The sequence below is a fragment of the Lutra lutra genome, chromosome 7 (genome assembly GCF_902655055.1).
Source record: "Lutra lutra chromosome 7, mLutLut1.2, whole genome shotgun sequence".
NCBI classification, from domain to species: domain Eukaryota; kingdom Metazoa; phylum Chordata; class Mammalia; order Carnivora; family Mustelidae; genus Lutra; species Lutra lutra.
Genome location: NC_062284.1, coordinates 111,337,543 through 111,364,946, shown reverse-complemented (window position 1 = coordinate 111,364,946; position 27,404 = coordinate 111,337,543). Strand labels below are relative to the sequence as shown.

The 27,404-nt window shown below is 41.9% G+C and overlaps 1 protein-coding gene across 5 annotated transcripts in view; it reads right to left on the bottom strand.

Annotated features, from left to right (window-relative positions):
- Positions 1-26,209, bottom strand: part of PPP1R36 (protein phosphatase 1 regulatory subunit 36) — a 31,057-nt gene extending 4,848 nt beyond the window's left edge. The window contains exons 1-7 of one of the 5 annotated variants that reach the window (XM_047738786.1): positions 25,783-26,195; positions 24,935-24,999; positions 12,980-13,066; positions 12,322-12,419; positions 12,165-12,231; positions 9,619-9,717; positions 4,587-4,721 (exon numbers count right to left, since the gene is read on the bottom strand). In XM_047738786.1, the coding sequence (XP_047594742.1) occupies positions 4,587-4,721; positions 9,619-9,717; positions 12,165-12,231; positions 12,322-12,419; positions 12,980-13,066; positions 24,935-24,999; positions 25,783-25,875 (644 nt within the window). In that variant the 5' untranslated portion in view covers positions 25,876-26,195. The other 4 variants (XM_047738791.1, XM_047738787.1, XM_047738789.1 and 1 more) reach the window with 4 other exon arrangements.
- Between the last annotated feature and the right edge of the window lie 1,195 nt (positions 26,210-27,404).

Below are 27,404 nucleotides of genomic sequence, written 5' to 3'. Positions count from 1 at the left end.
TTAATATGTAATCAGCATTTTAGAATGATCAATGAGATATTTTGTTCAATTGTAACTTGTTTGTAAAGTGTATATTTTACATTTATAGCACATTTAAATATGGACCAGCTACGTTCCAAGTGCTCAACAGACACATGCGGCAAGTGGCTACCATGCTAATGCTAGTCAGCAAAAATGCTGTCCATTTTACCTGTGAGGACAAACTCTGAAGAAAAGGGGAGAAAGCCAGCGGAAAACGCAGAGGTGTTCAGTGGCCTGTTATGATGCTTTCTTATTCCTTCTTGCTACCTTAGACTCTCAGCTCTAAACTACAATGAGGAAAGTAACATATTTTTAGTCATTCCTGGGGGGTGTGGGGAAGCTAGGCCAATGGCATTTTGAGGCCCTAAAGAAAAAAAAAGTTTGTTCCCACTTACCCCCTGCTGCTTTGGGTGGGAAATCCAGTTTAAATGAAGGTCAAGGCCTATTCCACACAAAGGAACAGAATATCAAAGGAATTTGTTTGGGGGAGGGGAAAGAGGCCTTATTGAACTGTGACTTGGAGGGTGGGGTGGGGAGTGGGGCTTAAGGATGATTTATAAACCCGAGCTTCAAAGTATGCTTATCCCTATGCCAGACTCTCTGGTCATCCACCAGGCGACAGCTTGCACTGAGAGCAAAGGAAGAGGTAGAAATCCTAAGACAGAGGTGGGGTTGGAGCCCGAATTGGCCATAAACAAAGAATAGATCTAATTCTACAGCGTATGCCATGAAGAGGTTTTCTTATCTATCCTGGCAAACACAGAGATCTTTTACTGAACACATTCATCAAAATCGTGCCAAAGCTTTTGCATTATCAGGATTTTACAGATGTATTTAGAATAGAAAAGCATGTCCTCCTACTTTTCTTGAAACATGAAAGCACTAAATTAACAGCCCCCAAATTGCTGGTTCTTCTGAAATATCTAATTTAACTCCGGAGACAAATAGCGTAAGGTGTCCTTGTCCAATATTAAGTATGTATATATCAAAAAGTCAGAAAATACACGAGAATGTTCTCAGGGGAATATTAGCTTATTCACACTGGAAGTGAAAGAATGATGTATTAAAATCAGGTAATCACTCCTAACTAGCAAAATAAACTGTCCTCACCTTCTAGATAAAAACAGCCAGAAGAACAATATAAACTCCATTCTAGGACATAATCAAGGCCCGTGGCCAATTAACAACTTTTATTGGCAAAAAACATGCTGTAATCTGTTTTCCTTGCTATCCTTTGTTGGGCTCAATGACCTGTATGGAATTTGTTCTGTGAGTAATGGATGGTGAACTCTAAACTGATGCTTTTCTAAACTGCGATCCAATAGGCAGGAGAAAAGCAGGTGATGTTACACACAACCACAAAAAAGACCAGCACCTCCTGGAGAGGAGCCAGTACTAAACCCAGGCAATTCATATCTTTCAAGCATAATGAGTTCTTTAAAAGTCTGTATAAAAATTACATTGTAATAAAAATGTACTGTTAAAAGTATAATAATTTAAGTGTAGGCTCTATATCCAGAGAACTAAAAGATACAATAAAATCTCTAATTATGATATAATTGTTCAGTTTGGGTTTTTTAGTCTCAAAATTAGTCTGTGCTACACATGTGCTTTTATTTTTAATGTTTTTAAAGATTTATTTATTTGTTTGTTTGAAAGAAAGAGTGTGCACACATGAGTGGGAGGAAGGCACAGAGAGAGGGGGGAGAATTTTAAGCAGACTCCCCGCTGAGCCCAGGCACTAAATCCCACAGACTCTAGATCATGACCTGAGCCAAAATCAAGAGTCCGACGACACTTGACCAGCAGAGCCACCCAGGTGTCACTGCACACATGCGTTTAAAGATTAAACATTAAGGGGCACCTGGCTGGCTCAGTCGGTAGAGCACGCAACTCCTGGTCTCAGGGTTGTGAGTTTGAGCCCCACACTGGGTGTAAAGATTACTTAAAAATAAAAAAGAAAAATTAAAAAAATTAAAAAATTTAAAAAATTTAAAAAATTTAAAAAAATTTTTTAAAGAAAAATTAAACATTAAATATTGCCAATACAATTATTTTTTTAGAGTAGGTCTTTTTCTGTTTTGTGTTTTTTTTAGAGTAGGTTTTTTTCATTTTTAAATAAAGGTTTTACTTATTTATTTGAGAGAGAGAGTCTAAGAAACCAAGAGAACGGGAGCAGTGGGGAGGGGTGGAGGGAGAGGGAGAAGGCAGCTCTCTGCTGAGCAGGGAGCCCAACACGGGACTCAGTCCCAGGACTCTGGGATCATGATCTGAGCTGAAGGCAGCTGCTTAACCAAGGGGGCCACCCAGGACCCCTACAGTGTGTTTTTTTAACCTTGCTGTGGACTGAATGTTTGTGTCTCCCTAGCCCCACCCCAAGTTCATATGTTGAAGCCTTAAAAACCACTATCATGATAACATTTGGAGGTGGGGCCTTTGGGGGGGCAATTAGGTTCAGATGAAGTCATGAAAGTGGAGCCCTGTAATGGGATTAGTGTCCCTTTAAGAACAGAAAAAGAGATTGGGATTTTCTCTTTCATTCATGGAGAGACTCAGTGAGAAGGTAGCTGTCTACAAGCCCGGAAAAGGGCTCTCACCAGAACTGGACAATGCTGGCCTCCTGATCTCAGACTTCTGGGCTTCAAGACTATGAGAAAATAAAACTCTGCTGTTTAAGCCGTTCAAGCCATTCAGTCTGTGGTAATTTGTTACAGCAGCCCAAGCTGACTAATTCAAACCTCAAATTCTAGTTTTTTTAATCTAAAGTGATACTTAGAAGACAGAAAAAATTAGAGTAATGTGAGAAAAATTATTTTAATAGGGGAAGGGCAAGGGCAGAGGGAGAGAGAGAATCCCAAGCAGGCTCCATACCCAGCATGGAGCCCAACCTGGGGCTGGATCTCACAACCCTGAGATCATGACCTGAGCCAAAATCAAGGTTAGGGCACTTAACTGACCAAGCCACCTAGGCACCCCTAAGAAAATGTAATTTTAAAGTGACTGAATAGGAAACTGTGAAGCTGATGATGAACTTGCATGTTATTGAACAGCATCAGAAACAAGGTAGAAATAGTCAAATTAACAAAGATTTTTAATATTTTCATAAAGTATAAAAACATAAACATCAAAGGCAAGCAACAAACTAGAAAAACAAATGGCCAAGCTTTGTTATAGGACACATAAATTACACAAATACCCACTTTCCAGTTGATAGATGGTTAAAACTAGATGAGGCAGTAATTAATTTAACAATTAATAATAATAGTAACAAGCAATAAATTATTTTATACAGAAAAACAGCACAGACCCCACAGTCATGAAAGATATTCAAAGTCAAATAAAGTATCTTTAGGCTTTTTTTTTTTTTTTAAACTTTAACTATCAAAAATGTTAAACTAATAGAGCTAGGTATGCTTATTGTTGATGGTGGTACAAAATGTTCTAGACTCTTTGGAGAACAATCTGGCAGTATGCAACAAGAGCTAGAAAACTACTGATGCCTTCTAGGTAAATACATTCTGGGTTATAAGCCATAAGTAAAGAGCCCAAATAGACAAAGTAATTTATATGAAGATATCCGACGCAGAAACACCATAAAGCAGAAAAACTGAAATCACGTAAGTTTACACATAAGGAATGGTGAGGCAAACTGGTACGTCACACAGCAGAACACCTATAGTTGCTATTCAAAGTTGTAGGTGAGGTTCTGTAAGCAGAGTAACAGAATGAGGTACACAGAAAATGTAGAACATAATCTGTATTTTGAAAATGTGGGAATGCAGAGAGAAACCATGAATTCTGTTCTTTCCTATAAAGTTAAAAGTAAGAGTTCTAGCCATGGCCATGCATGGTGTGGCTCTTGAGCCTGTTTTAAAAACCACTCAGAGAAGGGAATTGGGGAGGGGGCATTAAGGATCAGAGCTTTTTCTTGATGCCTTCAAGTTCTCCTGTGATATGACTTTTTTTTTTTAAGATTTTATTTTTAAGTAATCTCTACACCCAATATGGGGCTTGAACTCACAACTCCAAGATCAAGAAGTGCATGCTGTACTGACTGAGCCAGCCCAGTGCCCCACGAGATACTTAAATTTTAATTACAGTAATACATAAACTGTCAGTCTAAGGAAAAAATCATCTCCCCACAAACAAGGTCATCTTCTCTAATCCCCACCCTCCTAGCTTGTACCCATGGCTATCTATCGTTGCTGTAAAATGAGCAGCGGGAGGGCAGGAGACACACCCAGTGCCACCTTCAAAACCGGCCCACACCAGGCCTTCTGCCCCTGGCAGCCATGGGGCCCTGGTCAGCAACAGGAAGTCTTCCAGGTTGAGAGCAAGATGCCACTGAGCAAGTATACACTGTAGACTCTGGGAATCTTCCCAAACTCGGCTTTCCCAAACAAGACGGCACCTGTATTTGGGGCTGAGTGTCACCTGAGCCCAATTATTTTGTACAATCAAAAAGGAAACTTTCTCAAAGGCACCAAGAGTCAAAGTAAAGGGTCTTCCAGAGAGGACCACATAAGCAAGGAAGGATCTCACAGAACTCATAAGTGTGCACTTACTTTCCGCAGCACATGTGATGCTTATCAGGCATGGCCAAGCCCAGCACGAGCATGCAGTACTTCTGGGCCAAGTACTTCTGCGCCGCCTCTAATTTACTTATAACCAGTTCCATCTCTTTTTTCTCCACAAGGCCCCTGAAAAAGAAAATGATCATGTGGGTTCATTTGAGCCAGAAGTATAAATTATTTTGAAAGAAATACACAAGTGAGTCAACGCATCTCACCTCCCCCTTTCATTTACTTGATTTTGAGCTAAGGGAGGGCCTCCAAGCCCTTTGACATTTATCATTATAATCAGTATCTCGAGTTTTTGGTGAATTTTCACTTTTTTATAGATTCTTTATAGTATGTATCCTTAATCTTACATATAGGCCAACCTAATTTATACAGAATAGCTCAACTAACAAATTACCTACACTGGTTTCTGAGGCAGCGAGCAGCCCATTTCCCTGCTGTTTTGTTAAAAGAGCTATGGAAATTCTCTCCCTCCAGCATCCCCTGGGTTCCTGATGTTGCTACTAAGTTTGAAGGCTCAATGTTCAACCTTCTCAACGCTTCCCTTCTCCCAGTTCTGTGTTTGCTGAGGAAGCATGTGTGGACCACTCCTCTGGGAACTTTGGCATCAATTATAATAACCTTACTTCCCTGTGAAAACACTTCCCCAGTTCCAACTGAATTGCAAATGAAAATTTCCAAAAGACAACCTGTTCTTACGTTACAGCATGTCTGAAGCCTAAATAGAGTTTTTGCGGTACAATATAGTAGGAAACTGTATTTCTTTTTTTTTTTTAAGATTTTATTTATTATTTGACAGAGACAGAGATCATAAGTAGGCAGAGAGGCAGGCAGAGAGAGAAGGGGAAGCAGGCTCCCCGCTGAGCAGAGAGCCCGACGCGGGGCTCAATCCCAGGACCCCGGGATCATGACCCAAGCCGGAGGCAGAGGCTTTAACCCACTGAGCCACCCAGGCGCCCCGGAAACTATGTTTCTAACAATACACTCCAATGATGGCTAATGAAAAGTGAAGTGTCGGGGCGCCTGGGTGGCTCAGTGGGTTAAAGCCTCTGCCTTCGGCTTGGGTCACGGTCCCAGAGTCCTGGAATCGAACCCCGCATCGGGCTCTCTGCTCAGCGGGGAGCCTGCTTCCCCTTCTCTCTCTGCCTGCCTCTCTGCCTACTTATGATCTCTGTCTCTGTCAAATAATAAATAAAATCTTAAAAAAAAAAAAAAGTGAAGTGTCATTGGCTTTTTATCTGCCTTTTAACTTTCAGAAAGACTTTAACCCCATGAAATGCACTTTAAACAACAGGGACAACATACTGCCCCCTCTGATATTAACCACTAGACTGATGAAACGAGGATATGCTGTGGAGGCAGGGGTTTAAGGATAATAGAGATATTTCAAAGCACAAAATGTTATCACATGCGTTGAGAAGGCCTGTGAGTCACTGGAATAAAATGAGTTTCTGGAATAAAGTGAGTTCCAACTTTAAAATACCCAAATTTCATATAACCCAAACAACTGCACCCCAATGCCCATCATTATGCCTACCTCCTCCCTGTTTCCTTCAGCAGCCCCCACCCTCTTATTTCTCACCCCTATGGTGCCAGAACTGCCAGCAGCAAAGACAACTCCCTTGCTGTTGAAAATAAAACAACAACAACAAAATGCCTTGAAACTTTTAGGTCCCTGGTCCCCAAGATTAAATATATGTAAGAATCACCTGGATACTCGCTAAAAGTATAGATTCCTAATGCTACCCTCTTTCCAAGATCTTGATTCAGTAGGTCTGCGTAGAGCCTGGCACTTAAAACAAGTATAATCCTTTGGGAAAAACGTGATGATAATTTCAAGTGCCATACGATTGGCCATAAACTTGGGTCCAATAATCTCTCCTGGAAATTTTTCCTTCTTAAAAAAATTATCCAAAATTAAGGGGGAATCTAATGCATGAAGATACTCAATAATATTCAATTATTACCTATTTGTCTGAAAACCAGCAACTCCTAAAAATATATAAAATGGAGGGGAAAAAGGAGTAGTAATTCAGGCTGTAGTAATACAGCCAAATACTGTTCAAGGACTTGTCATTTATTAACATATGAGTCCCTCTAGGATTTATTCCAGCACCAAAGTCCATACCCTTAACCACTATATGTACTATACTGCCTCTTAAAAGTAAGTCATTCAGTCGATAACACACATTAGCTTGATGGGAAGTTATGCCACCATTAAAAAATTATAATTATGAAGATGTAATAACTTGAAAAATACTGGTTTTTAAAATTGCAGAATTTTGCCTTTGTACAGAAGCTACAAATCGTAATTACAAATGGATAAACTCTGTATAAGAGAGCTCTGCTGACTGGGATGGGTTGGTGGACACACTGCAGAGAGGCTGAGAGGCTGGGGAGTTAGGTAGAGCTGGGTTCCCATCTCAGCTCCATCACTAACTAGGCAAGTCTTCTCCAGCCAGCTCCTTATCCTCTCTGAGCCATAGCTTCTTCATCTGTAAAATGGGGATAAGGATCCTTCTTCTGGAATTGGGGCTTGAATCATCTAAAACCACCAATGTATATCTCGGTACCCCTTCCAACTCTCCTCTCACATGTTGTAGGCTTTCCTCCCAAGTAGCAACCTCTGAGCTAAAACAATATGAATTATCTCATCTAATCTGGATGATAACTCTGTAAAGTAGATACTACCATTATCCTTGTTCTACCTCACTAGTTTGACTGAAATCAATTTTTTACTTAAAGTTATTTAAGTCCAGATATCTCAATACAGTCTATATTTATTTTATATTTATTTTATTTATATTTATTTATTTTATTATATTTACTTTATAAGTAAACTGACTGACTACTGGAAGCCTGAAAGTGAAACGTTAGTCTATTTATTTTAGAATCCCACCATAGAGCCAATCATTTTAAGGCTTGGATTTTTCTGTCATTCTGTAACTGATTCCTTCTAAGAAAGTCTACCTTACACCACTGTGCTCTAATAGTTTTAGTGTATTTCAAAAACAACTAAGAAACATTTTTCTCTGTTGTCTATTCCTATAAATATAGAAATGAAACAAAGGTCTCTGCTAGATTAGCAGTAATCCTCAGTATTAGAAAACACCACATAAAATATAAGTTCATGTGCTGTCAAAGTTTCATCAGGTCTTTTTCATCAGGACTCCTCAAACCTTCTGAGCCTCCAGCTGGCTAAACCCTTTTGCTTGCCACCATTGAAACAGTTCATGAGGGGCTCCTGTGTGGCTTAGTCGTTAAGCATCTGCCTTTGGCACAGGTCATGATTCCACGGGCCTGGGATTGAGCCCTGGGATCAAGCCCCGCATCCAGCTTCCTACTCAGCCGGAAGCCTGCTTTTCCCTCACCCACTCCCCCCGCTTGTGTTCCATTTCTCGCTGTGCCTCTGCCAAATAAATAAATAAAGTTTAAAAAAACAAAAAAACCTCCTCATGATCTCTGGCTGCCCTGCTGTGAAGGTAGCCCTGAAATAATGCGGATGTGGTATATTATGATGGCTTCACTGCAGTAGCAGTGTCTGAATTATTTATCTGGTTCTTTACAAAACTGCTGTCCAGATACATTTATCTATCCATAAAATGTTTTTCGAACTGCTTGGTTGTACATACGGATTTTGCATTTCAAAAACATTCCACAGCAAGGAACTGATGACTCTGACAGCATTTCTAACAGCTAAATCATTGGGTTGGTTCCACATGTACTGGGGAGGGCAGCCTGGGCACTTGGAAAGTTCCATGGATTACAAAAGGTCACCAAGCCTGAGAGGCATTGTTCTGCTCTGAACTCTGAGTTTCCAGATTCTTGCCCTGTACAGCTCTGAGCCACCTCTGCCTAAAGCAGTTAAATTCTTCCTATGTAGCCTAAGAAATCTTGTTTGCTTCTGTGATATGGAATATCATTTTGGTTGTATCTATAATTTTTTTTTAATTTTTAGGTTTTTTCACTAGATGCTTACAAAGGCCTAGCAAGAATCTCATAAGCATAAAAACCAGAGAACCCATATCTATATCTGCAGTGTCCAGTATGACAGCCATGAGCCACATGTGGCTATTGTGCACTAACTGTGGTTAGTCTGAACTGAGGTACATTGTAAGTATAATACAGATACCAGATTTCAAAGACATACTACAAAAAAAAAAAAAGGTAAAGTATGTCATCAGTAACTTTCTAATATTGACTACGTTACAATGACATTTTTGAGTCACTGCATTAAATAAAATACATTATTAAAATTAAATAAAATGTATTTTATTAAAATAAAATACATTTGGGGCGCCTGGGTGGCTCAGTGGGTTAAAGCCTCTGCCTTCGGCTCAGGTCATGATCCCAGGGTCCTGGGATCGAGCCCCGCATCGGGCTCTCTGTTCAGCGGGAAGCCTGCTTCTCCCTCTCTCTCTCTGCCTGCCTCTCTGCCTACTTGTGATTTCTGTCTGTCAAATAAATAAATAAAATCTTAAAAAAAAAAAAATAAAATAAAATACATTTACTTTTATCTCTTACACTTTTTTAAATATGGCTACTGAAAAATTTTAAGTTACATACTTGGCTCTCATTATATTTCTACTGGGCAGTGCTGGTCTATAGTATCTGGAATATTCTGTTGCTAGAAAAACACTTGAATTATTCAGTTAGGTTTTTTTTGTGTGTGTGTGGTTTTTTTTTAAAGATTTTATTTATTTGACAGACAGAGATCACAAGTAGTAGGCAGAGAGGCAGACAGAGAGAGGAGGAAGCAGGCTCCCCATGGAGCAGAGAGCCTGATGTGGGGCTGGATCCCAGGATCCTGGGATCATGACCTGAGCCGAAGGCAGAGGCTTTAACCCACTGAGCCACCCAGGCGCCCCTATTCAGTTAGTTTTAAGAACAGATGACCTCCTCCCATATAAGATGTTTTTGTATACCCCAAAACTTTAAATATTTCCATCATTTCTTTACCTTGATTTTAACACTGGCAATAAAACAACTTTAAAGTGCACTACAAAATCCTACTTACACCATATAGCTTTTGGGTTTCTTTTCCAGGGAGATTTTTTCCAAGTAATGAGATAAATAGTACAACAATGCCATGAGGAAATTGTCAAGATTTTTATTCCTATAGGGAGAGTAAAAAAAGAAGAAATGAATGCTAACATATTTATTTTTTCTTCAAACTTTTATTTAAATTCTAGTTAGTTAACATGTAGTATAAACATATTTCAAACATAAAACTTATCCTAAGAATACATGGGCACACAACAGAAGAATACGCAGAAATACACATTATCACGCCTATCACACAACTAATTCACCATTTAAAATTCTATCCTCTATACTACTGAAGATGTAAGAAATCTGATTTTTATGACCAAACTTTTTAGGGGAGGCGGGTCACACACTAAATTACAATTTTGCTTATCAACTAGTTTTAATTTTTAAGAAGTTTTCATTAATAATATTTTCCATTGTTTAAAAAAATGTACACATGTGTAAAGTAAAAAGTCCTCTCACTCCTTTGCTACCATACTCCTATCCTAGTTCCAAGTGACAGCCACTGCTAAGAGTGGAATGAATCCTTCTTGAACTTTTCAAAGCACAGACCATTACAGATAAGGCCCTCCCCCACCAACACACATACATATGCATGAATATATGCCTTAAAATTTTCTTTGGTAACGAAGAAGATAATGCTATATATACACAAGTCTTTACAACTTGCTTTTGTCACTTAACTGCTTAGCATGAACCTCCTTCCACAATACCATGTTTTGATTTTCCTCATTCTTTTAAAAGCTGGATAAAGTATTCTAAATCTCATAATTTATTTAACTAGTCCTCAATATGATGGATATGCAGGTCTTTTAAAAATAATACTGACAGGGGCGCCTGGGTGGCTCAGTGGGTTAAAGCCTCTGCCTTAGGCTCAGGTCATGATCCCAGGGTCCTGGGATCGAGCCCCGCATCGCATCATCGGGCTCTCTGCTCAGCGGGGAGCCTGCTTCCTCCTCTCTCTGCCTGCCTCTCTGCCTACTTGTGATCTCTGTCTGTCAAATAAAATAAATAAAATCTTTAAAAATATATATTACTGACATTACTGCAATAATTATCCTTATGGCCACATCTCTCAGTAACTTCCTAGGAGTGAAATTACTAGGGCATGGTATATATATGGTATATATATGAAATATGCTAGGGCATATTAAAGCTTCACAGTTTTGCTCTAGGAAAAGGTTACACTGATTCACGATCCCATCTCATCTGTTTTAAACCTAGAAGCCTTCTGGGGCGCCTGGGTGGCTCAGTGGGTTAAGCCTCTGCCTTCAGGTCAGGTCATGATCTCAGGGTCTTGGGATCGAGCCCCACATCAGGCTCTCTACTCAGCAGGGAGCCTGCTCCCCCCTACCACCTCTGTCTGCTGCTCTTCCTACTTGTGATCTCTCTCTCTCTGTCGAATAAATAAACAAAATAAAATTTTTAAAAAACCTAGAAGCCTTTGTCTTCTTTCTAAACATTACAAGATTTTTGCTGCTTCCTTTCTAGCAAATGCAAATTTGTTAGAATTTGCTAGAATTTGGCACTCTTTCTTCAACTATACCTTGACAACTAGACGAAGATGAACACTGCAGATTTTTGTTCCACAACATTAGTAACTACCTGTCCTGGGTTGGGTTCTCCCAGAAACAGACTCTGAGACAAAGATGTGAGAGTTAAGTAGTTTACTTAGGAAGTGCCCACAGGAAACATGGGTATCAGGGTGGGGAAGCCGGACAAGAAAGGGAAGGAAGCCCACACAGCAAGCAGTGTTAACAAGTTCATTATCCCGGTAGACAGATGCAGTTCAGTCCTGTGGGGGGCTCTGGGAGACAGTGCAGAAAATTTCTCAGAGTTATCCTGACAGAAGGAAGCTGGGATATTTTGGTACCAACTCTCCATCTAGCACAACTCTGACTGAAGACTGCTTCTGGGACACTGACTCGCCAGTGCTCCCAGCTTGCCCTGTAGTCAGGCTGAGTGTGCTTCTGCTGCAGAATAAAGCTTCAGGCCCCACAAGCAGCCTTCGCTGAATGCTAAGGGAATGTGGGAGGGCTGCCAATCTTTGGGTACCCAGTTTTCATTGAGCACTGACAAGTATGGCGCCATGAGAAGCACTTTCCACGTTCAGCCGGACAAAGACATAATTACTTCTGATTTTGTATCTGAGGAAACAGGCTTAGAAAGGTCAAGAAGCTCACCCAGAATCATGCACCTAGTACCTGCTCGAGCTCTAAACATGTGAGTTCACTTCAGTGAGTGAGTACCCTCTAACCATTACAGAAATATAACATAGTCTTTATGGGACTTCAACAACGTGCACTCCATACTCGCCCTGGGGCTTTCTTTTGGGCTCCTGTGACTTCTGGCTTTCTGTCTTTGGTCTCATCTCGGAGACTGACTCCTGAGGGCATGGCTGCATAAAGCCAGTCCCATGTCCTTTCTCCAGAATCATATTTGTGATCATTGATCAGTCGGAATTGCTCCAGATTAAAGATAAAAGGTCTAAAATGTCTCACAAGCATTACATACCTCATAAATGTTGTAAAAGAACAGATCCGCTGCATCTCAGTATCTTGCAGCAAAAACAAAGCAACAACTGAAAGGAGAGAAGATGAACAATTGAGAGAGAGACAAAGGGCTGTCACAGAGGTTCAGGATATGTGAAGATGCCGAGACAGTCACTCACATTTAGCATCATGTAGTGTCACGTTGCCCTGCTGACCTCGTTTCTCTAAGGCTTTAGGTGACTTATCCTCTCTTGAAACAAACTTTTTATCTGTCAACCTGTTTTGGAAGAGAACAGTCTCTAATGGTGGTCTGAAAGGTCTCAAGTTGTATTTAATTGATCCTGAGGTACACGAGGCTTTACTATAAAGGAAGGAGAGCCTGAGTGTCAAAACCCCAAAATGGGTTTTGTTTAATGGAGGAGAATTCTGGAATGCATTTTATTAAACATTACATTTACCAGGAGAGGGGTAGGAGAAATGTACACTACCTGATATAAAATGTAAATACCAATTCCATCCAAAACAGATCATTTAAATCACCTATTACTCATCTGTTTAGACAATCTATTTATGGTGTAGCTACCATTTTCAGATTTTAAAAAAAAGTAAAAATGTTGAAAATTTGCTCTGAGCCAAATTATCACAGGGATATATCTGCAGGGACTACTGTAACATCTCCCACAATGGAGAAACAGTGCATGTTCTTTCCTTAATGGGTATCTATACACCAACCGCCGATAACGGTAATGATATTTTCTTAGAATTTGTGACAACTTGAGCCATTCTGCTGAGTGGAGCTATGAGCAGCGCTTGTGACGGTTGGGAAGACGGTTATACCTGTCTGAAGCGGGACCGTCAGTTTCAGCAAAGTGTATTGTTTTGCCTTTCTTTCCTTTCTCCTTGAGTTCCACTGCAGGTGTAAAACTGTAACAGAAGGGAGAAAATTAGGAATGTAAACAGGAGGAAGACTGATCCTAGCAGGAAAGTAGCTCATGGAATCTCAGGACTCACAGATGTTATGAGTGGCGCCTGAAGAGAATCTGAGCCACTGTAGATATTCGATTCACATATTTACATGTGGAATAACCATCTAGAAAAAGATGAACATTTTAGGCTTTATGTTCAGCCTCTACATATAAGCAGCCTCCAGAACACCACCATACACAAAACATTTCCATCCGAAAATGTTGTAGTAGCTTCACAAGAAAACAGAAAGCTCATGAGAAATCTGGAGAGATGGTTTTATTTATTGAACACTTGTTAACACACCAAGTGCTTTTAGGCACAATCTTACTCAATCACAGCAATTCTGTGAGGAAAATACTACTAGTGTGGCCACTTTTACACATGAAGAAACTGAATCTTAGAAAGAGATAAGTAATGTGACGAAGATCACTGAGGTCGTGTCAGAGCCAGGATCCAGGTCTGGGATCTCTCACTGCAGAGCCATGCGTGTACCTACCAGGCAGTCCTGCCTCCTGAGCTGCCATCTCAGTCGTCACTGCTCTGGACTTTTTGACTATCTCACTGAAGGTTTCAGGACCCTTATTTCACTCAGTCAAATAAACAACTCCGTTCTTAAACTCTAAGGTCACACAAACATTTACTAAGCAGTAACTGGGCTAAGAAAGGACCATGACTGAGCAACAAACACACAGATACTGAGGCCATACTCTGTCACACTTTGCTCTGACAGGAAAAGAAGATGGCGTCTGTTCAAGTCCACACACAGCCTCTTGGGAATATCAGCAAATGCTTAATAGAAAAACCAAGAAAAACATTTTGAAGACCAGCAAAATGTGGTTCCTGCCTTTACAGAGAATACATTTTCTGGGAGAATTGGGGTGTCTACCAAATACATTGGTTTGGAAGTGCAAAATGGATTATGATTTTCATAATCTGTTTCTGTCTTAAACAATGCCAGAATGATAACACGACCCAGAAGTTTAATCTGCCCACAGTTTCATGTCTCTCAGCTAAGCTTAAGTGCAAGTGTAGTAACAGAAGCACATTCCCCCAGACTTTACTCATTCTCTAAAGATGGATATGAATCATGTCTACTCTCTTCTCCTTGTCAACACAACAGTTTTGTGTATTTTAACAGTTGGTTGGTTTTGGGTTTTTTTTGACACAACAGTTTTGAAACAACTTTCTTTGAAAATTTTCTGAGATTGATGTTACCCACAAAGTAATCATTTTAGAGAAATACTTTCCTGTGGGCATAGTAAAGCTAATCAGTTTGCCTCTTTCTTCCCCCAGGAGTTTTTGCCAACCTCCTAGCAGTATTCAGATTGCAGAATAGCTTAGCTCCCAAAAGCATGTACATCATGTCACCACAAGGGAATGACCTTTTGCATTTTTCTCCCCCCTACTTTTTTTAAAAGATTTTATTTATTTATTTGAAAGAGAGGCAGTGAGAGAGAGCATGAGCGAGGAGAAGGTCAGAAGGAGAAGCAGCCTCCCCATGGAGCTGGGAGCCTGATGCAGGACTCGATCCCGGGACTCCGGGATCATGACCTAAGCTGAAAGCAGTCGTCCAACCAACTGAGCCACACAGGCGTCCCTCTTTTTTTTTTTTTTTTTTTTTTTTAAAGATCATTGGCACCACGTTGACCAGTAGATGATTTCTAAGCTTTTCATTCTGATGCTCCCCTTATCGCTGGTGCCCAAGGACTGGATATTTAGTGGGGGAGGGTATGCCGAAATATTGAGGGGGTGGGTGGGAAAAAAAAAGAAACGGATAAATACCAAATGCTGGTGGAGGCTACCACCAAAGAAAGACTGGGATTAGATGGGGCAGAGAGGTGAAATGGTGATAAAGAGGTCTATCTTCCAAACTGTATATTTTCATTTTATTTGCATTTCTATTAATAACAAGAATATATGGATTTATTTCCTGCATCACTAAGAAAAAGTTGACAGAGTTGACAGAGACATACAGAAAGCATTATATGGTTGATACATTATATTGACAGACCATTTGGATAGCCTTTAACAAAATAATCTCCCAAACATCTAGACTTTTTTTTTTTTTTTAAGTAGGCTCCAAAGCAGGGCTCAAACTCACAACCCTGAGACCAAGACCAGAGCTGAGATCAAGAGTCATATGCTTAAGTGACTGAGCCACCCATACGCCCCCCAGACATTTTCTAATGGCTCTCTGAAGATTCCTTTACATAGCCATCCTAAATAAGAACACAAAGTTGTTTTCACATTTCTCCTTGCATCATCAAACCCTTTTGGCCACTTACAAGCCACTGGCTATTAACTTTCCTACCCCAGGCTAAGGAAGTCACAGGACACCAGCTCTCCCAGGATTTCTCTTCTCTAGAAGACAAGATAGATACACACAATCTCAGTGACTGTCAACTGAAATTGCTGTCTCCTACCCTTTTCTCAGTCCTATCCCTATAATTCAAAGTGTCTTGCCCTATTTGCCTGAGATGATCTGAGATAAGAGAGCCTTAAAATAAGACACTAAGTGCCTGTCCTTCGCCAGTAGTCTGACATTTACTGCTAAGCTTCTAGTCCTTATTCTCTGAACTTCGGACATGACTTCTCTACTTCACGCTTGTTTGAGTGGCTCTTCCCTTGAGTCAAGTTCGCCTGGTGTCAAGTTGGCCTTGGGTCTCTAGCTCGCCTGGTGAGGATTCCTCCCTGCGAGTGCTCCACTGTAGCTCTACAGGCAGACTCCACTCGCAGTGCATCTGAAATCACTAGAAAGTGTCACTAGTAATAACTGAAAGCTGTCCTTAAAATCATACCTCTGATTGGCTCCCAACTATAGTCTGAGCTAGTTCTGTGCCCTCATGGGGTCTCCGATATCTCCCCCTCCATCTGGCAACCCATTTAGAATCTGGGCCTTTCTCGGACCACATTTTGTTACATTCCCAGTATTACAATACAATCATGTCGTTTCCCTTTGCCCCGAAATAAATGAGGGAAAAGAATCATATTTTCCCCTAGAACCAACCCATCACTAAAATGCAGAAGGCTGGACCATTCTTGGCTTCCACACAAGTTAGAGCTCCTCAATGGTTATTAAAGTCTTCTCTCAGAACATGAGGAAAGAAAAGAAGAGCTCGGGACTTTTGGCGGTAGTTTCCTAAACTGTATGTCCTCAGGGGAGTCAAGAACCTTGGCAAAGACTCAGGAGGGCTGCTGGTTCTCTCCCAGCTGTGAGGAAGGGCTTTTCTTAAAACAAGAAAGGGTAGGACAGCTGACACTGTGTCAGGGGGAAGCCTGCCTCATGAGCCAACCCAGAGGTGGCCTTTGAAGAAAGATATTCCCTCTTTAACAAATAAGAATTGGGCATGCGTGCTGATGGATTATCCAACACCCTCATTTACTCCTCACAAAGCATTATTATTCCATTTCATGGATAAGAAAACTGATCTTCAGCAAGGCTAAGCAACTTGACAACCTAGTCAGTGAGAGACCTGGGATTTGAACCCAGGTCTTCCTTCAAACTACCCTTCAAAGTCTCTTCCTTAATTGCCTATTAAGAAATAATGACGATCCTTTCCCACCCACTATTGTGTGTTCATTCCTGTGTGGAGGTTATGGGTATCTTGTATTCTGATACAGTTATCCCTCTCAGGCTATAATCTGCAAATGTAAGGCAAGATCCGCCTGTGACACAGGGAGCTAGGTCCTCTCTGAAGGGTAGGAGTTCCAAGGTCACTCATTCAGGAAAGATGCCAAGACCTGCAAGGTTAGGAAGAGGAAAGGGATCATCTCTGAGCTCAAGAACACCTACAAGACTGCGAACTCCCATTTGCTAGTGGGTGTAAATGACGGCCTACCCTGTGTGAAAAAGACTAAAATCCCAGACAGGTTTCCCAGGGTCTAAAATTGACAGGTTAAAAACCAAATGCCCTTGAGATCAAGCTTTTACTTTGTGAAAGCAAATTATTTGGATTCATAATACTTCAAATTTTATCCCCCACTGCTGACTGTTCTTTCTTTCGTCTCCTAAAGCTCCTTTTCCTGGACATGTTCCCTAAATGAGAGCCTTTCTCAGGGTTCCATCTGGTTCCTCTTCTCACTTTCTCTGAGTGATTTCATCTACTCCACTAACATCGGTAACTGACAACTTTATAGTGAAGGTTCAATTGTTTCTGCAGACTTATAAAATTATATATCTGCCTACTGGACACCTTCCCTTGGCCATCCTACAGACACCTCAAACTCAGTATGTCCAACACTGAATTCATTCCGCTTTAACCTGTACTCCCTACTACTTACTCCTCCCTCTCAGCAAATGGGCACCGCCACCTACCAGTGGCCAAGCTGCAAAATAGTGTCATCCCTGATTTCTCTATCACCTGTGGCCCTTGAAGCCCACTGACACTTAATCCTTAAATACATCTCGAGTTTGTCTACTTCCCTCTCTTCCCATTGCCACCTTCTCGATTTTATCTACCATCACCTGTCAACACAATGTCTGCAACTGCTTCTTACCTGATTTCCTGCCTCTGGCCTTGTTTCCCTCCAAACTAACTTCCACCATGCAGCCAGTCTTTTTTTCTAAGATGCAGTTCCAAACCCAGTTTAGCTCTCTGTTTAAAACCTTTCAGTGGTGGGGCACCTGGGTGGCTCAGTTAAGCATCTGACTCTTGACTGGGCCCAGGTCATGATCTCAGGGTCCTGGGATCAAGCCCCGTGTCAGACTCCATACTCAGTGGGAAGTTTCTTTTTCTTTTCTTTTTTAAGATTTTATTTATTTATTTATTTATTTGACAGAAAGAGAGATCACAAGTAGGCAGAGCAGTAGGCAGATGGGTTGTGGGGGAAGCAGGCTCCCTGCTGAGCAGAGAGCCTGACGTGGGACTTGATCCCAGAACCCTGAGATCATGACCTGAGCCAAAGGCAGAGGCCCAACCCACTTGGCCACCCAGGCACCCCTCAGTGGGGAGTTTCTTAAGATTCTCTCTCCCTCTCCTTCTGCCCCTCCCACACACACACTCTCTCTAAAGTAAATCTTAAAAAAAATTTTTTTAATGTTTTTAAATTTATAAAAAAAGCAAAACTTCAAGTGGCTCCCCTGTGCCTTCTGAATGAAGATCAGATTCCTCAGCATGGCATGGAAGACCTTTCATGATCTTACCCTGGTTTAAATCTTCTACTCACGCCTGCCTGGAACCTGTATCCAGCCTCCTGAACTACCTGCAGTTTCAAATATGCCCTAGGTCCTCTGAGGACTGCGCCTTTACCCGTGTTAGGCCTTCTGCCTAGAATCCACTCTCTTCCTCCCCAACCAAATCTCTCTTTGCCTTTAAGTCTTGGCTTGGATATCACCTCCCCTGGGAAGCCTTCCCCGTACCCCCCTCTCCTGGGTTTCAGAAGATAGCCCCATCTGGGGACTGGGTCTAGGTACTTGGCTGAATGCAGTCCTTGGCCCTAGCCCAGTGGCAGCAATAGTTGATAGTAACTAATGAATGAGGCTTAGAGAGAGCAGCAATCTCAGGGGAAAGAGTTAGGGTCGTAGCACTACTACCAACAGACTCTTTCCAACAGGAGCCTGGAAGGGTCTGGTTTATTCTCAGTAAGAAGGGCAACACAGATACCCAGCCTACCCCAACCCCTTCCAACCACCCCAGTCCTCCTGTCCGTTTCACCTCTTCCCACCACACTCAGGGGCAAGGTGCTCCTATCTTTTCAGTGCTCTTGACCCCACTCCCCACTCCTTCTCTTCTGTTCTATCTCTTCTTTTCTCCAAAACAAACGAGATTTTCCTACCTTGAAAACAAAACCAACAAAAATCCCCTTCCCTTAGAACTGGATCGCCAAAAGGCTATTATCTCTTTTTTTTCCTTCTTCACAGATACTCTCTCCACTCTCACCACTGGTAAGAGTACTCTATTTTTGCTAGGTTCTTGAATTTATCTCAGATGTTCTCTTCAAACTACTGTTACCTGATTTCTACCTTACTGGCTTCCTGCAATGGCTTCTCACCCAGATCCCCTCCAGCAGTCCTAACTTATTAAATCCAAAGCCCTGTTTTTTCTATTTGCCTTACCTTCAACTCTCTTTAGCATATGACACTGCTGACACTCCCCATTCCATCCTCTTATTTTCAAAGGCCTATGTGTCTCAGGGTTTTTTTCTCTGACTCTCCTAATTATTCTTCCTCTTCGCTAGCTCCTCTTTCTTTGCCTGTCCACTATTCCTGGGAGCCATGTGAAAATATCCAAGAAAACTTTAAGATCTGTACACTTGATTAAGAGACATATCAAACCAATTACAATGTATGGAAATTATCTGGATCCTGATTGGAAGAAACTTATAAAACACTGGACAACAGCAGATACCTGAGTACAAATTGAATATATGATGCTATAAAGAAATTACCATTTATATTTGTAATTACGTAAATAGTAAGTTTTTTTTAAGAGAGCACTTTTTTTTTAGATACATATTGAGATATTTATAATGAAATGATATGATGTCTGGGATTTGCTTAAAAATAATCAAGGGGTAGAGCAGATGGGGTGTGGATGAAGTTGATCTTAATTTGGTGACTTATGATGCTATGTCAAGAAAATGCTGGAATTTATTATATCATTCTCCTACTTTTGTGTATGCTTGGAATCTTCCAGTATAAAAAGTTTTAAATATTTACAATTATTTTAAAAACTTCAATAATGCTGTTAAGAAAAAAACTAGCAAAAAATCAGACCTGCAAGGATTTTAGATATTGGAATTATCAGTCACAGGATATAAAATAAATGTGGCCAGTATGTTGAAGACAAATAAAAATAAGGTGGTAACCCTTAACACTGGTGCACTGGTGCTTTTGGGGGTAGAACAATGGCGGAATCACTTTCAACTTTGTACATTTATGTATGTCTTTTCAATACATATGTACAACTTTGCAGTAAGAAAAAAGATACGGAGGGACGCCTGGGTGGCTCAGTGGGTTAAGCCGCTGCCTTCGGCTCAGGTCATCATCTCAGGATCCTGGGATTAAGTCCCCCATCGGGCTCTCTGCTCAGCAGGGAGCCTGCTTCCCTCTCTCTCTCTCTCTCTGCCTGCCTCTCTGCCTGCTTGTGATCTCTCTCTGTCAAATAAATAAATAAAATCTTTAAAAAAAAAAAAGAAAAAGAAAAAGAAAAAAGATACGGAAATGCAGAATGCAGTAAGTTAAAAGCATGTGTGTGTTTGTGTACACAGATATAGAAGATTTAGAACGCTATAGAATAAAATATTATGTTAACAGTTACTTTGGGGGTGGAACTGCAAAGTTTTTTTTTGTTTGTTTGTTTGTTTTGCTTACTGGTATTTTCTGATAAAGTAATATGACTTTTAAATGTTTTTTCAAAATTTTTAGAAGTACATATTTCCTAGAGTTCTGGCCTTTGTCATTTCATACCACACTCTAATTCTGCTCAGGCCTCTCTCATGAGGGCCAAACTCCTTCCTACTGACCTGGGAGTCCTATGGGCAGGCACCTCAAATTCTGCACATCTACAAAAGTCAATTTGTTACCTTTCACCCCTTCAACAAACTTACTGACTCCCCCGTTGTCCTTATCTCACTGGGCAATATCATTATCCAGTGACTGCAACATTTGTGCTTCCTCATCCCCTCCTCTCACAGCCAGTCTCACCAACTACTGCCTCCTTCAGCAAGGCCAGTTTTACCTCCCAGTACCTGTTCTCCTGCCAGTCTTCATCAGGGCCCTAGTCCCATCCCCCTTGGATTGATGCCTAACTGTCTATCTCTCTAGTTTTTTTGTTTGTTTTTTTAAGATTTTCTTTTAATTTATTTGAGAGAGAGAGAGAGAGCACACACAGAGGGAGAGGAAGAGGGAGAAGCTGACTCCCTGCTAAGCAGGGAGCCTGATCCCCCTAGGACCCTGAGATCATGACCTGAGCCGAAGGCAGCCGCTTAACCCACTGAGCCACCCAGGTGCCCCTGTCCCCCTGGTTCTCATCTTGCCCCTCCTGGGCTACTGTGGGAGAGGCTTTCTAGAGCACAGATGCAATCCCATCCTGTATGCTCAGTCAAGGTTCATGGAGCGAACTAAACAGAACCTGGTATAAGTGCAGTGACTGAACAGGCTTTCCCTCTGTGCCTCCACTGCTCCCGCCTCTACCACCGTCTCCTCTCAACCTCCACTGCCTCTGCCCTATACCATCACCAGCAACTGGAGTGGCATAAGTCTCTGAAACAGAGTTTATGGGAAAAAAAAAAAGAGCATGTTCCGCTCATGAGTCCTCTTACATTTTAATTTGTTATGGAATATGCTTAGACTCCAAAAGGGAATCAGTACCTGCATTTCCATCAAATCCAAACACTAATTCTGCTCTAAAACATACAAAGGTCTGCTTTCCTCTTCCTTAGTACTGTCCTTAGCAGCAGGACTCCCAAGGGAATTCTGATACTCTGAGACCTGCCACGCTGAGCTGCTTAAACACAGAGCAGCTCCACCACAAACGGGCTGTCACCCATCCACTCTTTTCCCTCTCTTTCCTAATGGCTCCCATTTCGTGTACTCCACAGACTGGAGTTCACGTGTTATTTGGTTTGGTTTTTTGCTTTTTAAAATTGCGCTATAATTTAACATGTAGTGAAGTACATGAATCTTAAGGGGCCAGTTTGATGAATTTTTTTACTATGTACATACCCGTGTAACCACCACCCAGATCAATAATATAGTCCATTTCCAGCACTAAACCCTCCCCCACCCCGTCAGTTGATAATGTCCTAAAGGTAACCACTATTCTGACCTCTATCATCATAGTTCTTTTCTGCCTGTTATTTTAAACTTTTATATAAATGGAATTATAAATTTACATTTTTGTGTGTGGCCTTTCAACATCATCTCATATAATCTACCTTTTAAATCATACCATCACACATATATTCTCCAAAATTAGTGGAAATCAATCAAGCCATTTTTAAAGAATAATTTGGTAATAAGCCAAAAGAAACTAATGAGTATTTTATGAGTAAGAAAGTCAGTATGAAATTGAAAATCTGTAAATTTATTGGTAGGGTTGTACAGGAAACAGTGACACTTGGGGTGGGTTATCATTAAATTAGCACTGAATATTAGTTTGAAAAATACTGCAAATTAATTTCATTTACAAAGCTCAGTAAATAAAAAGCATGGTCCAACTTTCACCATTAGAAGAGAGAATTGAGGGGCACCTGGGTGGCTCAGTCGATTAAGCATCTGACTCTTCATTTTGTCTCAGGTCATGATCTCAGGGTTGTGAGATCGAGCCCTGCATAGGCTGTGCTGGACATGGAGCCTGCTTGAGATTCTCCTGCTCCCTCTCCCTCTCCCCCTCCCCACACACGCCTGCTTTCTCTCTCCCTCTCTCAAAAACAAAAACAAAGGGGCGCCTGGGTGGCTCAGTGGGTTAAGCCTCTGCCTTCAGCTTGGGTCATGATCCCAGGGTCCTGGGATCGAGTCCCGCGTCGAGCTCTCTGCTCTGCAGGGAGCCTGCTTTCGCCTCTCTCTCTCTGCCTGCCTCTCTGCCTACTTGTGATCTCTGTCTGTTAAATAAATAAATAAAAATATAAACAAAACAAAAAAGAGAGAGGGGGGGGATTGAGATAGTCTTTAAATATACATGAAGATTGAGAAATGAAAATGTTGGCACTTATAATTTATATCCATATTTTCTGGTATTTTAACATATATTTAACTTATACTTTGACTCCTGTGATTATCTTGGCTGTCTAATCCCAAAGCTCTTCCTGTCTTTCTCACTGTTGATCTCACATTCACTGAATGTGACCTTTCAGGAGCTACACAACAGAATTCTGTGACACATCTGCAAACAAAAAACTGAAATGAATCACCACTTTGGAAATGACAAACTACTCAGAAATACTGAAACAAGTACTGTATGAAATATAAACTTTTGATTTTGACCCTAACATAATGCTTAGCCTTTAAACTGTCTGACAATTAATATTACTACATTTATAATATAACTATAAAGTACATCTGCTTAGCCTCTCCTGATCTCCAGCCCCATTTATCCAACAGCCTAAGAGACCATTTGGGAACACGTCACAGTCAACCTCAAACACATCACCAGTTCTGTTATTCTGTATACCAGTGAAGGGCAACCCCAGCCATCCAGTCACCCGAGCCAGACACTGGGAATCAGCATGAGCACCTCTTTTCTCCCTCTCCCTTCACATCTTATCAATTCTATCCAAAATCATGTCAGTTCAACCTCTGACGTATTTCTTAGTCCTGCACCCTTCTCTCTGTTCCTCCAAATACAAGACTTCATTTCGACTCATGGTTTTGTACCTGTATAGCTACCTGTAATTCTCCCACAACTAGCTTTTTAACTGGACCCCTGCCTCTGGCCTTCCTCTACTTGAATCTAGTTGGTTTATTGAAATATTCAGTAAACATCTAGCGAGGTGTACTCTGCGAAGTTTTGTTTTGTAGACAGCTCCTGGTGACACAAAGATGAGTAAGACGGTTCCTGCCACTGAGGGGCTTACGGTCTATCGGAGGAAGACAGTGTACCTATGGTGGGAAGGGCTTTGGCATCAGACAAACCTGGTTCAAAATGTCAGTTTTGGTACTTACTGGCTGACTCTGGGTGGATCAGTTAATCTCCCTGAGCCTTGTTTATTCATCTATGATATGGAGGTATTAATTCTCACTTTCCACAGCTGTTTAAGAATCACAAAACATGCAAATGTCTGGCACATGCTAGGTACACAGCAGACAGTGGCTAGTATGGTTTAGTTATGCACTTTTTTTATTTTTTAAAGATTTTATTTATTTGAGAAAGAGAGACAGAGATAGCAACAGAGAGCACAAGCCAGGAAGAGAGGGAGAAACAGGCTCTCTGACAAGCCGGGGGCCCCATGCAGGGCTCAGTGCAGGGGCTTGATATGGAACTCCATCCCAGGACCCCATCCCAGGACCCTGGGATCATAACCTGAGCCGAAGGCAGACTCTCAACCGACTAAGCCACCCACACATCCCAAGTTACTCACTTTTTCATAGAGTCAGTATTTTCTCAATGGAGATTAAAATCAGTTTTTTCTAATTTAATAATTTACCCTTGGAGAATTGACTGTCTATTGCACAGCAAGTATAATACAGTCTCATTAATGTAAAACTGTATTTCTGTAAAAACTCCCTCCAAGAGGCAATTTTATAAAGTAGTTAAGAATGTGGGCTCTTGGGACACCTGGGTGGCTCAGCCCATTAAGCATTTGCCTTCAGCTATGGTCGTAATCCCAGGGTACTGGGATGGAGCCCGTTGGGCTTCCTGCTCTGCACAGTGTCTACTTCTCTCTCTCCCTCTGCCCCTCCCCACTGCTCGTGCTCTCTCTCAAATATATAAAACCTTTAAAATATATACATATGTATCTATATATACATATACACACACACACACACACACATATATATATATGGACTCTGAGTTAAACAGACCTAGATTTTAATCATTTTAGTCACCTGTGAGCTGTGTGATTTGGCCAAGTCACTTAGTTTTCTTTAAATTGTTTAACCCTTTGAGTTCAGTTTCTTCATCTGTAAAAGTGGATGAAAACACAGCTTTTTCAAAGGGTAGGCAAACTGATTAGCACAGTGTGGGTACATAGGAAGCAGTTGATAAATGTTATTAGAAAGTGGTACCTGGAAGGCTGCTCCCCAAAATGGTTTTCTCTAGATGGTGGGATTTCAGCAGATTTTTATTTTGCTCATTATACTCCTGTGTATTGCTCGATGTTCTTTTTTACCCCAAGCACATGTAATTTTTATAAAAGCTATAATAAAGTTTTAATAAAATTTACCTTCTGAATTCAAGAGTTCTGGTTTCATCTTTCCAGTACCACATCCCCAGTCGCAATCCCAACTGCTATAAAATGAAATGTTGCAGCAAATATTAAAAATTCAGTTTACAGTACATACACGTCACAATGAACGTTTAACAATTCCCACTTGTTGCACTTTATTCAGTAAGGAGGTAGAGTCTTCAAGTGTCGTGTTGCGGGGGGTTTTCTGGTTTAACTGAAGCCAGGATTTTATCCTTTTTTGGGTTCAGGTGTAGTTTCAGTAGAAAAATGGAAGAGGAGGAAGAGAAGGAAGGACATTTCAATTAGGCCGCATTAGTAGCCCAAGGCTCATCAGAGCGATTTTCTGATGAACCGGGTCTCAGACCGCAATAAACCGACACCCAGGGAGCCTCCGCGGGGAAGAGGAGATAAGACTCGCCGGCAGAGGAGCGCGCTCTAACACCAACCCCGCCCTTCAGGGGATGTAGGCAAAGGACAAGCTTACCCTTTCAGCAGTGGGAGCTACCAAGCCGCCAGCCTTCGCAGGCCGGGGATCGCACCCGGGGCGGGCCGGCTTTCCGCGCGGGAGGGCTAGTGACTTTACAGCCAACCAATTCGAGGTGCTGAGGCGGAACTTTTCATAAACATCCAAATACCTCGGTAGGGAGCCAGAACTCAGTTCTGACCTTTGGCTGACTACACCTCTCTACGTCTCGGTTTTGTAGGCAAATCAGGCCACGTCCATCGGAGTGCCGCTCGCCTCGGGGGCTGAGGGCAGGGCGGCGGAGCCAAGGGCCGGGGACTGGACGGCGGGGCAGGCGTGCCCCGGCCACGGGGTGGGTGGGAGCGACCAAGGCCATACTCACCTCCCGCAGGGAAGCGGTCGGCCGGTCCCACCGCCTTCTCCGGGAGTAAAACTCCGGCACCGGATGCCTGTCCGCTCCCAGCCCCGCAAACATGGTCTCCCAGGGAACCGGCCGGCGCCGGCAACCGCGGCTCCAGGGCTGCCCCGGGGGGCGGGGACCCGGCTTCCGCCGCGGGCGGCGCAGACAGCGCAGGCTGGCGGGTGGGCGCGCTGGCGAACCGCGGGGCTACGCACCCCGCGGCGGCAGACGGCTCCTCCCAGCTCCCAGACCCTCGGGGTTCCGTCCTCCTGGACTACCTCCGGGGGGCCTGTAGGCTTCTGCAGAGTGAAGCTGCCCGGGGGTTATTTCTGTAGAAGTCGATTTTTCATGGCCTTCCCACCGTGAAGTAAACCACTTAATTGGTTTTTGTTCTAAATTGTAATAACAAGTTTCAGTTCCATAGGGAAGATCCTTTTGTCCCAAAATATAATAGCGCTAAATTAATTTCAAATCCTGGTTGGGATTAGGTCGGTGGTGGGGAGGGGGGCGGGTCGGTGAGGTTTAGGGGAGGATGCGTGGGGAAAAAAAAGTTTTCGTAACTTGGTTCTGCTGCGTAACTTAGATGTGTTACCCAGGGCAAGACTACTTTGATCTCATGAAGATACCGAAATCAGAGGTTTTATGGAGTAATGTGTGTAAAGCACCACCCTAAAGTACTCAAAATTAGTGTTGCTTAAAGCAAAGAAACTTGCTTTGTGTCAATGAGTATTCCATTGTATTTTTACATTTATGCTTTTCACTTTTCAAATCCTTTGACTTTCTTGCAACTGACTTTCCTTGTCTTTTTCCAACACTGATGTCAGCAATGCTAGATAACACTGCATGATTGAGAAGGCCTGATATATTTTGCCTTTGTTATCCCCACAGCTTAGTTAGGTTAAGAGATGCTCAGTAAATATTAACTATATTCCCATCAATTTTAAAAAGATGGCAATGGCTATCTGGCTGCTTCCCCTTTCTGCACCCCCCCTCCACTACCTAGTAACAAACAACCACTGGTTACATTAGTATAAAACATCCGCTGGATTCATGTTCCACTCAGCAGACTGCTGTTCAGATGTATGGAAGCCCACCTATACACTGGCAGTGGGGCTTTGAGGCTGTGGCCTCAGAACGGACTGATTACATGAGATGACTCACTCGAAATAGGAGTTAAGAATATTTCAGTCACCAAGAGTTTTTCACCTCACAATGTATATAACTTGGGGTGAGGAGGACAGGGAGATTATGAGCTAATGCTCCATAAAGACCTGAGAAACACCAAGGACTTCAGAACAAATCCATTTACCTCACCACCAATGTCCCAAAGACCACACTTCAGTCAACTTCTTCAGTTTATCCCAGTGAGTGAAGAAATGCTAATAGAAAACCAAAGATCTTTTTTCACCATTGTTGTCTAATGTACAAAACTAAGAAAGTAAGAGATGAGAACTGAAAACAATGATCTACGTAAAAGTTACAGGACAAGTTATTTCACCTGTGCTAGAGGCACATAATATTTATAGGAAAACTTCGGTAGCTCTGAAGGGGCCATCTTATACTTCTATTATTACCAGACCCTAACAAAAAAGGGAATAAAAAAG